Below are 13,236 nucleotides of genomic sequence, written 5' to 3' on the forward strand. Positions count from 1 at the left end.
AAAAAATCCAGAAAAACGCATTTCAAAAATGTTATGAATTGATTTGCATTTTAATGAGGGAAATAAGTATTTGACCCCTCTGCAAAACATGACTTATTACTTGGTGGCAAAACCCTTGTTGGCAATCACAGAGGTCGTTTCTTGTAGTTGGCCACCAGGTTTGCACATCTCAGGAGGGATTTTGTCCCACTCCTCTTTGCAGATCTTCTCCAAGTCATTAAGGTTTCGAGGCTGATGTTTGGCAACTCGAACCTTCAGCTCCCTCCACAGATTTTCTATGGGATTAAGGTCTGGAGACTGGCTAGGCCACTCCAGGACCTTAATGTGCTTCTTCTTGAGCCACTCCTTTGTTGCCTTGGCCGTGTGTTTTGGGTCATTGTCATGCTGGAATACCCATCCACGACCCATTTTCAATGCCCTGGCTGAGGGAAGGAGGTTCTCACCCAAGATTTGAAGGTACATGGCCCCGTCCATCGTCCCTTTGATGCGGTGAAGTTGTCCTGTTCCCTTAGCAGAAAAACACCCCTAAAGCATAATGTTTCCACCTCCATGTTTGACGGTGGGGATGGTGTTCTTGGAGTCATAGGCAGCATTCCTCCTCCTCCAAACACGGCGAGTTGAGTTGATGCCAAAGAGCTCGATTTTGGTCTCATCTGACCACATCACTTTCACCCAGTTCACCTCTGAATCATTCAGATGTTCATTGGCAAAATTCAGACGGGCATGTATATGTGCTTTCTTGAGTTCAAATGGCAAAATTCAGACGGGCATGTATATGTGCTTTCTTGAGCATGGGGACCTTGCGGGCACTGCAGGATTTCAGTCCTTCACGGCGTAGTGTGTTACCAATTGTTTTCTTGGTGACTATGGTCCCAGCTGCCTTGAGATCATTGACAAGATCCTCCCGTGTAGTTCTGGGCTGATTCCTCACCGTTCTCATGATCATTGCAACTCCACGAGGTGAGATCTTGCATGGAGCCCCAGGCCGAGGGAGATTGACAGTTATTTTGTGTTTCTTCCATTTGCGAATAATCGCACCAACTGTTGTCACCTTCTCACCAAGCTGCTTGGCGATGGTCTTGTAGCCCATTCCAGCCTTGTGTAGGTCTACAATCTTGTCCCTGACATCCTTGGAGAGCTCTTTGGTCTTGGCCATGGTGGAGAGTTTGGAATCTGATTGATTGATTGCTTCTGTGGACAGGTGTCTTTTATACAGGTAACAAGCTGAGATTAGGAGCACTCCCTTTAAGAGTGTGCTCCTAATCTCAGCTCGTTACCTGTATAAAAGACACCTGGGAGCCAGAAATCTTTCTGATTGAGAGGAGGTCAAATACTTATTTCCCTCATTAAAATGCAAATCAATTTATAACATTCATGACATGCGTTTTTCTGGATTTTTGATGTTATTCTGTCTCTCACTGTTCAAATAAACCTACCATTAAAATTATAGACTGATCATTTCTTTGTCAGTGGGCAAACGTACAAAATCAGCAGGGGATCAAATACTATCTTCCCTCACTGTAGCTATAGATAGTACACTGCATGATGAAACAATCCTTAGTAAGCTAGTGTTTTGAGGGTGGACTGACTGTATTATTTGGCATTACTGGCTTTACGCACAACAACTTTCTATCCAAGCTGGGAGAGAGCACGAGGATGGCTCATGTTATGCAGGTTCAGGTAGCCTATACAGGACAGTTATATATTCCCAGAAATCTATTGGTAGCTGATTAATATGGCGTTGCATCTAAAATGTATTTTACAATCTGCAATGTTTGAATTTCCAACTTAATTGAACAAGTGATTACATTGCCGCCAGCCAGCATTCTAAAAATGGCAGCAATGTGACAACGTGGATAGCTTCGTGAAATGTTAGGCTTAACCATGAGAAAATTACTACCAAATAGGCCTACAAATACACATTTATCCATTAGTTAAGGCAAAGCTATACATGCCCTGGCACCACAGAAAGCCTATCATCGATGCGGTAGGCATGCAGCCACATAGACGTCGCAATTTCAGCACCATGGACAGCGAACAGTAGTCTATACTTTGTGAGTATAGTTGGCTGACACATTCGATTTTTGCGACCTTGCGTGGGTCCAGAGAAACTGCTTTATGCCAGCAAATCATGCCCCGAGGTAAACCATTTAACCTTTCTTACACCTAGTTTATGCATTTCCCACCATCTCTTGTTGATGGAATTATGCAGAAGAAATGAAGGCTCTATCATGTTGACAAGACAATTCTACAAGGTAAGATGTGTCAATGACATGAGTACACACGTGAATGTCGTCCCTCATTCTGTTCAGGAGGGGTTTATGACACTAACAACTTTCCAACAACAAACAAAAACACGACGTAAAAACCAAGAAGTGAACTACCATGTTATAAACGCAAGCATAAGTAGTCAGCTTCAATGCTATCAATACAAGCATAGGGTTTCGGTCTAGGCTTGTTGAACCTAAATCAGCTCCTAGCCAATGCTACCTTTGTGAGAGTGAAAACATGACGCAGCACCCAGTCCTTAATAATGGAGATCAGTGTTTCTGGTTGGCCTTGGCCAGTCACTACAGAGGATTTTGATCAACAGTGAAGCATATCAATATTTTCTTACCTCATTGATTTTGTTACTTGGAGTACTTTCCTTTCAGGATGCAACTCAGGAGCATACCTTCAGCATGTCTCCACTGTCCACTGCAAGAGCTTCAAGGACATGCACACACAGAGACACACACAGTCAGCGAGACACACAGAGAGAGAGAGAACCGACACAATGTCACCTTTTGATGGACTTGCCTTACCTCCAGGGCTATTTGGAGATAAAACATGTGGAAGGAACGCCCTTGTCCACTAAACCTGCTTCACCTTGAGACTGACTGACTACAGAGTAACATCCAACAATACTAGTATTTTTTCAATGTTCTCTTAAGAAATATAGCACTTTTATATTCCACGTCTCTAAAATACACTGAACAAAAATATAAATGCAACATGTAAAGTGCTGGTCCCATGTTTTATGAGCTGAAATAAAAGATACCAGAAATGTTCCATACACACGAAAAGCTTATTTCTCTTAAATGTTGTGCACAAATTCGTTTATATCCCTGTTAGTGAGCATTTCTTCTTCGCCAAGATAATCCAGCCACTTGACAGGTGGCATATCAAGAAGCTGATTCAACCGCATGATCATTACACAGGTGCACATTGTGCTGGGGACAATAAAAGGCCACTATAAAATGTGTAGTTTTGTCACACAACGCCACAGATTCCTCAAGTTTTGAGGGAGCGTGCAATTTGCATGCTGACTGCAGGAATGTCCACCAGAGCTGTTGCCAGAGAATTGAATGTTTATTTCTCTACCATAAGCTGGCTCCAACGTTGTTTTAGAGAATTTGGCAGTACGTCCAACCGGCCTCACAACCGCAGACCACGTGTATAGCGTCGTGTGGGCAAGCGTTTTGCTGATGCCAACGTTGTGAACAGAGTGCCCCATGGTGGCGGTGGGTTATGGTATGCGCAGGCATAAGCTACGGACAACGAACACAATTGCATTTTATGGTTGTGAATTTGAATGCACAGAAATACCGTTATGAGATCCTGAGGCATTTTTTTTTTTTTTAAGGTATCTGTGACCAACAGTCACGTATCTGTATTCCCATTCACGTGGGATCCATAGATTAGGGCCTAATTAATATTTTTCAATTGATTTCCTCATGAACTGGAACTGTTGCGTTTATATTTTTGTTAATTATATATAACTTTATTTTAGATCTGATGTAGTTTCAACTCTGTGTGGGCTGGTGGAGAAATATTAAGGTTAGATGGGAGGCTGCTTGCTGATAAGGATTCTGTGCGTTTCATGTGCTCAGTACTTTCAGCACAACAACAGTATACAACTTTACACACATACACACGTCGTAAATAATGACATGACCTCTGCGAAAGTAAACTAAGGTCTCCTTTATTATTATTTTTTTCCATTATATATATCTATCCGTTTTTTTCTACATAAGAGGCCTTTAAAAGTATGTCTTCATGCTTTAGGTGCAGCTTCAGTGTGGGAGCACATGCAAGATGGTGGTCCAGGTGGAGAATGCACAGCGGATGTGGGGTGAGAGGAGGGTAGAGGAGTTCTCTGACCACCCCGAGTGGACCACACCAGGACCACTGAACAGTCACCAAATAATCACAACGCAGTCAGGACGGCCGACCGAACGAGGACTATAGACCACTGGGATCACTCGGTTATAGGGAAGCAGTTCAGTTTCTTGCAAATAGTTCCGACCTGTCCATTTTGGAGGACGGTTTGTGTCATGACATCATCGATTTACATCTTTAGTGCAGTCAAAAAAAGAAGAACCATACTATAGAGAAGCAGGCAGGCTTAAAAAAAAAAAAAAACAGTAAGTTTAAAGAGAGCACGATGAAGGGGGAAGGGAACCTTTCTTTCTGGTCCTGTTCCTCCTGGGGCCTCATGAAAGGGGGTGTTGGGGGGTATATTGCTTGTGACCTGGATCTTTTCTGGGGGGAGGGGGCATCAATCACAACATGACCGCAGCCTTATTTGCAGTCAAGAGGCCTTTCAGAGACATGATTCAAAATATTCATGTGTATCACAAGGACACAGCGACACAAGACATTTGACTTTGCTCAACAATTACTAGCACATCTCTGGCAGTTGCAGTGAAGGAAAGGGACTAGCATTTTATTTTTTTTAAAGGCCCAGTGCAGTCAAAAACATGATATTCCTGTGTTATATATACGCTGCTCAAAAAAATAAAAGGAACATTTAAACAACACAATGTAACTCCAAGTCAATCACACTTCTGTGAAATCAAACTGTCCACTTAGGAAGCAACACTGATTGACAATACATTTCACATGCTGTTGTGCAAATGGAATAGACAACAGGTGGAAATTATAGGCAATTAGCAAGACACCCCCAATAAAGGACTGGTTCTGCAGGTGGTGACCACAGACCACTTCTCAGTTCCTATGCTCCCTGGCTGATGTTTTGGTCACTTTTGAATGCTGGCAGTGCTTTCACTCTAGTGGTAGCATGAAACAGAGTCTACAACCCACACAAGTGGCTCAGGTAGTGCAGCTCATCCAGGATGGCACATCAATGCGAGCTGTGGCAAGAAGGTTTGCTGTGTCTGTCAGCGTAGTGTCCAGAGCATGGAGGCGCTACCAGGAGACAGGCCAGTACATCAGGAGACGTGAAGGAGGCCGTAGGAGGGCAACAACCCAGCAGCAGGACCGCTACCTCCGCCTTTGTGCAAGGAGGAGCAGGCGGAGCACTGCCAGAGCCCTGCAAAATGACCTCCAGCAGGCCACAAATGTGCATGTGTCTGCTCAAACGGTCAGAAACAGACTCCATGAGGGTGGTATGAGGGCCCGACGTCCACAGGTGGGGGTTGTGCTTACAGCCCAACACCGTGCAGGACGTTTGGCATTTGCCAGAGAATACCAAGATTGGCAAATTCGCCACTGGCGCCCTGTGCTCTTCACAGATGAAAGCAGGTTCACACTGAGCATGTGACAGACGTGACAGAGTCTGAGACGCCGTGGAGAACATTCTGCTGCCTGCAACATCCTCCAGCATGACCGGTTTGGTGGTGGGTCAGTCATGGTGTGGGGTGGCATTTCTTTGGGGGGCCGCACAGCCCTCCATGTGCTCGCCAGAGGTAGCCTGACTGCCATTAGGTACCGAGATGAGATCCTCAGACCCCCTGTGAGACCATATGCTGGTGCGGTTGGCCCTGGGTTCCTAATGCAAGACAATGCTAGACCTCATGTGGCTGGAGTGTGTCAGCAGTTCCTGCAAGAGGAAGGCATTGATGCTATGGACTGGCCTGCCCGTTCCCCAGACCTGAATCCAATTGAGCACATCTGGGACATCATGTCTCGCTCCATCCACCACAGACTGTCCAGGACTGGGAGGAGATCCCTCAGGAGACCATCCGCCACCTCATCAGGAGCATGCCCAGGTGTTGTAGGGAGGTCATACAGGCACGTGGAGGCCACACACACTACTGAGCCTCATTTTGACTTGTTTTAAGGACATTACATCAAAGTTGGATCAGCCTGTAGTGTGGTTTTCCACTTTAAATTTGAGTGTGACTCCAAATCCAGACCTCTATGGGTTGATAAATTTGATTTCCATTGATAATTTTTGTGTGATTTTGTTGTCAGCACATTCAACTATGTAAAGAAAAAAGTATTTAAAAAGATTATTTCATTCATTCAGATCTAGGATGTGTTATTTTAGTGTTCCCTTTATTTTTTTGAGCAGTGTATATTTCCACACTGAGGTTGGAATTATACTGTGAAAATGCTGATAATGCCCTTTAAGTGTTAAAGCGGTTTAAAAAGGCCGCCTGAATTTTCTGCCTGCTTTGGTGTGATGGAGTTTTGGCCTGCCTGGTGACATCAACAGGCGGCAAGTTAGTTAATAGACCAATAAGAGAGTTCCAAACCTCTCTGCCAATAACAGCTAGTTTTCAGTTTACCCCTCCCCACTCAGACCACTCCCAGACAGTCCTAGCATAGTTCTTGCTTGAGAAACTGCTCTTAGCTAAGACGATATTTTTGTTTATTTTTGACCATTTTAATTGAAAACAACCACAGTAAGGTACTTAATTGTTACCCAGAAATGATTTTGAGATAAAAAAAAAAAAAGGCTGCATTGGACCTTTAAGAGTTAAAAATGAAGACAAAAACAAATCAAATACATCCCAGCAGTTTCATGGGGGGTAAGGGGGAGGGAGAACAAGAACTAGACAGTGAAGGAAGAATAGTTGCACAGGCATCACATTTTTAACCAGTATTAATGCTATACGCATAATTTCCATTGCAATATAACAGAGGTTGACAATAACAACACCTTGATAATCAACAGCTACAGAAATACTGAAAGAGCCTAACAAAATTCCATCACAAAGCTGGAATACAACAGAATACAACCCATCATTTTATACAAATAAAAAAATACATTGATAAAATGAAAGTACAAAAACATTGTAATATTATACCCAGCAATCTGTGTGTGAGAAACACATCTTAACCCCCCCCCCATTCTTTGTCATTGCTCAATAAAGAAAATTGTGAGAAAAAACAAGGACATCATCTTTGGTGCAGATTCCACCGCAATCTCTAATGTCCTGTTGCTATGACATTTATCGAGCTGTGTCACGCACCCACCTTATTCTAGACATTCACTATATATACAAAAGTATGTGGCCACCCCTTCAAATTTGTGGATTCGGCTATTTCAGCCACACCGTTGCTGACAGGTGTATAAAATTGAACACACAGCCATGCAATCTCCATAGACAAACATTGGCAGTAGAATGGCCTTACTGAAGTGCTCAGTGACTTTCAACGTGGCACCGTAATAGGATTCCACCTTTCCAACAAGTCAGTTGGTCAAATTTCTGCCCTGCTAGATCTGCCCCGCTCAACTGTAAGTGCTGTTATTGTGAAGTGGAAATATCTGAGCAACAACGGCTCAGCTGTGAAGTGGAAGGCCACACAAGCTCACAGAACGGGACCGCCGAGTGCTAAAGCACGTAAAAATAGTCTGTCCTCGGTTGCAACACTCACTACCGCGTTCCAAAATGCCTCTGGAAGCAACGTCAGCACAAAAACTGTTTGGCGGGAGCTTCAAAAAATGGGTTTCCATGGCCGAGCAGCCACACACAAGCCTAAGATCACCATGCGCAAGCCAAGAGTTGGCTGGAGTGTTGTAAAGCTCGCCACCATTGGACTCTGGAGCAGTGGAAACACGTTCTCTGGAGTGATGAATCACGCTTCACCATCTGGCAGTCCGACGGACGAATCTGGGTTTGGCGGATACCAGGATAAAACTACCTGCCCCAAAGCATAGTGCCAACTGTAAAGTTTGGTGGAGGAGGAATAATGGTCTGGGGCTGTTTTTCATGGTTTGGGCTAGGCCCTTAGTTCCAGTAAAGGGAAATCTTATCGCTACAGCATACAATGACATTCTAGATGATTCTGTGCTTCCTACTTTGTGGCAACAGTTTGGGGAAGGTCCTTTCCTGTTTCAGCATGACAATGCCCCCGTGCACAAAGCGAGGTCCCAACATCAGTGCCCGACCTCACTAATGCTCTTGTGGCTGAATGGAAGCAAGTCCCAGCAGCAATGTTCCAACATCTAGTGGGAAGCCTTCCCAAAAGAGTGGAGGCTGTTATAGCAGCAAAGGGGGGACCAACTCCATATTAATGCCCATGATTTTGGAATGAGATGTTCGACGAGCAGGTGTCCACATACTTTTGGTCATGTAGTGTACGTACAACACGCACACTGCTGGGACTCAAACCAAGCACCTTCCCCCTGCTGTTTTGAACCAAATATATTGGATATAAAAATACACCAAGCTAAAGAATACCCCATAACCATTCCTTTGCAGTGTGTCTGTTTACATTGTGGTTTGTCACTGGCCATGTACAATGCTGATATTAAAAGGTATATGAACAGCCTATAAGGGAGAGCACACAGATAATGCATTAGAAAGTTGTCATTACTGGCATCCAGAGTTTATCATGTTGTAGAAATAGTTGAAATAGAAAAGATTAACGGGAGAGGGTGGTGAAGAGGGCATATAGAATACCCAGGTATATGGACCAATTGGACTAGGAGTGAGAAAACACGGAATTGGTCATTGAGTGGGCGGTACCAAACTCAACTTTGTAAAATCTCTCATGCGTTTCTTTGTGTTGCCTTGGAAGTTTACTCACACAATGAGCAATCAACAATCGTGTTGCTTACAATAGTTATTTAAATTATGACATAAGCTCTTGGAGACGTATGCATTTCCCAGCTCTCTATGAATGACATGGTCTACTTTACACCTTCATGACAACCCCAGATTGACAGATGTGTTATGTCACCAGACTTGTATTGTGTGGCATGACCATGACTAATCAATCCGAGGTTGTGGACATAAACATTTATAAATGCCCAGGGCATGGATGCATAATGTCCATGAGGATCATGCTTATGAAGAAGGTGTAATGTAGCTCCTATGCAGTCAGTGTCATTGACAGAAATACTTAATTCCTGTCATTATTTAGTTGCAGTGTAATCCTTCATCTCTCAAACACAAAAAGTCCAAAGTTGCAATACTAAAAACTAAGCCCCCGCCCAGAAAACAAAACAAACACATTAAAGAGAGAAACATGATTCAAAGCTCCCTGTGCAGAAAAAATTAACTTGAGGAGATCCTGGTGGTTCTCTACCGAATCAGCTCTGCAGACCTCTGAGACAGTTCCCATGCAAAGCCATGGCTTACCATCAATAAGAAAAAACGTGCAGCACATCCACAACTCCCCTCAACCCCCCAGGTCAAAGGACTCAAGGAGAATCATGGACAGCCTCCACCAGGCCCCCGTGTTCAAGTATGGAATGGGAATGCACTCAATGACCAAAAATGGCAACAAATAAATAGACGTAAAAGGTCCAAAAGAGAAGATTTCAAATTAATAATAATTGAATGACTGTAACCAACATTTTGGATTTATTTTTAGCATCATGTCATATGTGCTTTTAATAAAGGGGTTGTATTGTAATGAAATAAGACATTAAAAGGTAAAATCCTACAATAGGTTAAAAAGATACCATGAAGTCATATGGCATTTGGGTTTACACTAGTGTAAATACATTTAACTGAATAGTAGAAATAGAATCTAGCCAAATTATTGTACATTCTGGTTACAGAAATACAGTGGGGAGAACAAGTATTTGATACACTGCCGTTTTTGCAGGTTTTCCTACTTACAAAGCATGTAGAGGTCTGTAATTTTTATCATAGGTACACTTCAACTGTGAGAGACGGAATCTAAAACAAAAATCCAGAAAATCACATTGTATGATTTTTAAGTAATTAATTTGCATTTTATTGCATGACATAAGTATTTGATACATCAGAAAAGCAGAACTTAATATTTGGTACAGAAACCTTTGTTTGCAATTACAGAGATCATATGTTTCCTGTAGGTCTTGACCAGGTTTGCACACACTGCAGCAGGGATTTTGGCCCACTCCTCCATACAGACCTTCTCCAGATCCTTCAGGTTTCGGGGCTGTCGCTGGGCAATACGGACTTTCAGCTCCCTCCAAAGATTTTCTATTGGGTTCAGGTCTGGAGACTGGCTAGGCCACTCCAGGACCTTGAGATGCTTCTTACGGAGCCACTCCTTAGTTGCCCTGGCTGTGTGTTTCGGTCGTTGTCATGCTGGAAGACCCAGCCACGACCCATCTTCAATGCTCTTACTGAGGGAAGGAGGTTGTTGGCCAAGATCTTGCGATACATGGCCCCATCCATCCTCCCCTCAATACGGTGCAGTCGTCCTCTCCCCTTTGCAGAAAAGCATCCCCAAAGAATGATGTTTCCAACTCCATGCTTCACGGTTGGGATGGTGTTCTTGGGGTTGAACTCAACCTTCTTCTTCCTCCAAACACGGCGAGTGGAGTTTAGACCAAAAAGCTATATTTTTGTCTCATCAGACCACATGACCTTCTCCCATTCCTCCTATGGATCATCCAGATGGTCATTGGCAAACTTCAGATGGGCCTGGACATGCGCTGGCTTGAGCAGGGGGACCTTGCGTGCGCTGCAGGATTTTAATCCATGAAGGCGTAGTGTTACTAATGGTTTTCTTTGAGACTGTGGTCCCAGCTCTCTTCAGGTCATTGACCAGGTCCTGCCGTGTAGTTCTGGGCTGATCCCTCACCTTCCTCATGATCATTGATGCCCCACGAGGTGAGATCTTGCATGGAGCCCCAGACCGAGGGTGATTGACCGTCATCTTGAACTTCTTCCATTTTCTAATAATTGCGCCAACAGTTGTTGCCTTCTCACCAAGCTGCTTGCCTATTGTCCTGTAGCCCATTCCAGCCTTGTGCAGGTCTACAATTGTATCCCTGATGTCCTAACACAGCTCTCTGGTCTTGGCCATTGTGGAGAGGTTGGAGTCTGTTTGATTGAGTGTGTGGACAGGTGTCTTTTATACAGGTAACAAGTTCAAACAGGTGCAGTTAATACAGGTAATGAGTGGAGAACAGGAGGGCTTCTTAAAGAAAACCTAACAGGTCTGTGAGAGCCGGAATTCTTACTGGTTGGTAGGTGATCAAATACTTATGTCATGCAATAAAATGCAAATTAATTACTTAAAAATCATTCAATGTGATTTTCTAGATTTTTGTTTTAGATTCTGTCTCTCACAGTTGAAGTGTACCTATGATAAAAATTACAGACCTCTACATGCTATGTAACTCTACATGCTTTGTAAGTAGGAAAACCTGCAAAATCGGCAGTGTATCAAATACTTGTTCTCCCCACTGTATATATATATATATATATATATATATATATATATATATATATATATATATATATATATATATATAAGTAACTACATGGTATATGGACAACTTCATGTAAAGTCTAGCAAATAAAACTACAATGACTAAAAAGAATTCCAGTTAAAAATGGCAAGACTTGATTAGATGGGCAGATTGAACATGAGTACCATCGATTAAAAAAATAACGTTGTACAGAGACAGAAACAGCAAGTGATGACATCACAGCCATGAGGAATGAGAGCTGAGTGATTGGGACGGAAGGAGGTGGCCATAACCACATGCATTATTTCTCACAAACACTCAGACTGACATACACATACACACACGCATGCACGAGGCACACACAAATGCACGCACACATACAGACGCAAAGTTTCAGTGGCTGGTAGTTTCGAGGAGCCTCTCTCTCTCAGGCCTAGAGAGGTGGTTGGGGTGCAGTGGGTTGGGTGAGGAGGTTCCCCCTAACCTCCTGATCAGGAGTTGAGGGAGAACTGGTCCTGCTCGATGGGCTTCTTCACCCAGGCCCCCAGGCCCGACTTGTGGAAGACCTTGATGAGCGTCTGCTTGGCGTTGTGGTACTCCACCGCTGCCTGCTTGGCATCATGGTACGAGCTGGGCTTGGACACCTTGATCCTCAGTGTGGATGACAGCTGGGGTGGGGAGCAAACAGATGTTGAGATAAGAACACTATGTTGAATCAAATATTGAGGAGCAACTTGTACAGTGTTTAAATGTACAACGACTTGATCTGTGCTTCCGCTGGTCTTAATGTGTTGTGCTGCTCACACCGTCTGTGTGCAGTGCTGAATGTCATAAACACTTAGATGCCTTGACAAGGAGAGACATTGTGTTGTGTGTGTTGGACCTTTCTGTACCTTGGAGTGCAGGCGAATCCAGCGGCTGTAGAGGGCATGCTTGCAGAGGCGCGAGGCGCGCCCCATGTCGTCTTTGCCCGTGGTAGCGTTGATGACCTCCAGTGCCTGGTCGCCCACTGCCCAGTTCACGCTGAAGTTGGGCGCCTTGCCAGGCTGCCTCGCCTCCGCGTTGCTGATGCCTGGAATCACAAATAGATGTGATTGGCCAACTCCACTTTCTAACAGTAAGCATGCAAGTCTGAGGCACTGGGAATCGAATCCGGGACATGATGAACCTAGGCATTAGCTGTGAAAGTGGCAGCTAACTCCCCTTTCTAAAGGCAAGCACGTCTGACCAAGTGGGAATCATACATAGGACTGAGCTCAAGCCTTAGCTCTAAAGGAAACATGAGTCTTCAAGTTTCAGTGAAGGCTTCTCATCGTGTGAGCGTGGTGAACTCGAGCATTTACTACACAAGCGAGGGCATGAAGGGTCAAAGATGCAAGTCTTCGTACAATCTTTGTCCAAGCAGTATCCGTCAGAGATGGTAGTAAAAAAAAACAGGATAAAGCTTCTTCAACTCTACTACAGGACATGTGCTCCTCCAAGCAGGGGCCTAGAGGGGAGATAGACAGGAGGCATAAATACTTATTTCATTGGAGGGTGTTAAACTACTTGGTTCCTTTCTTTTCTGCAGTGTACTGGGCTGATTTAAAGGGGAACTGCACCCACTGATTTGGCCTTGTTTTTTAGCTTGCTTCTCAAGAAATGCTGCCGGACATGACAGAAGCCAAACATGAGTTGGCTTGGGGGTGTGGTTTGATGTGGGTGTTTCTTGGGTGTGTCCTTGCTACCACCAAGACACACCCATCTTTTCAGAATCTTGCCCGCAGCTGTTTTCCCCACACTAAATCGGAACAAACAAACCTCCTGCAGGTTGAGTTCAATAACTACAGGCAGACGTATGGGTGAGATGCTGGAGGAAGCTTTGA

The 13,236-nt window shown here is 44.1% G+C and overlaps 1 protein-coding gene across 2 annotated transcripts in view; it reads right to left on the reverse strand.

The window, feature by feature from the left end:
* Positions 1-11,406: 11,406 nt before the first annotated feature.
* LOC121536650 (double-stranded RNA-specific editase 1-like) overlaps positions 11,407-13,236 on the reverse strand; it is a 174,461-nt gene continuing 172,631 nt past the window's right edge. For both annotated transcript variants that reach the window (XM_041844063.2, XM_041844062.2), the window contains 2 exons: positions 12,265-12,443; positions 11,407-12,039 (listed from right to left, as the gene is read on the reverse strand). In XM_041844063.2, the coding sequence (XP_041699997.1) occupies positions 11,863-12,039; positions 12,265-12,443 (356 nt within the window). In that variant the 3' untranslated portion in view covers positions 11,407-11,862. The remainder of the gene's footprint in view (positions 12,040-12,264; positions 12,444-13,236) is intronic.

Source organism: Coregonus clupeaformis, chromosome 23 (assembly GCF_020615455.1).
Source record: "Coregonus clupeaformis isolate EN_2021a chromosome 23, ASM2061545v1, whole genome shotgun sequence".
NCBI lineage: Eukaryota > Metazoa > Chordata > Actinopteri > Salmoniformes > Salmonidae > Coregonus > Coregonus clupeaformis.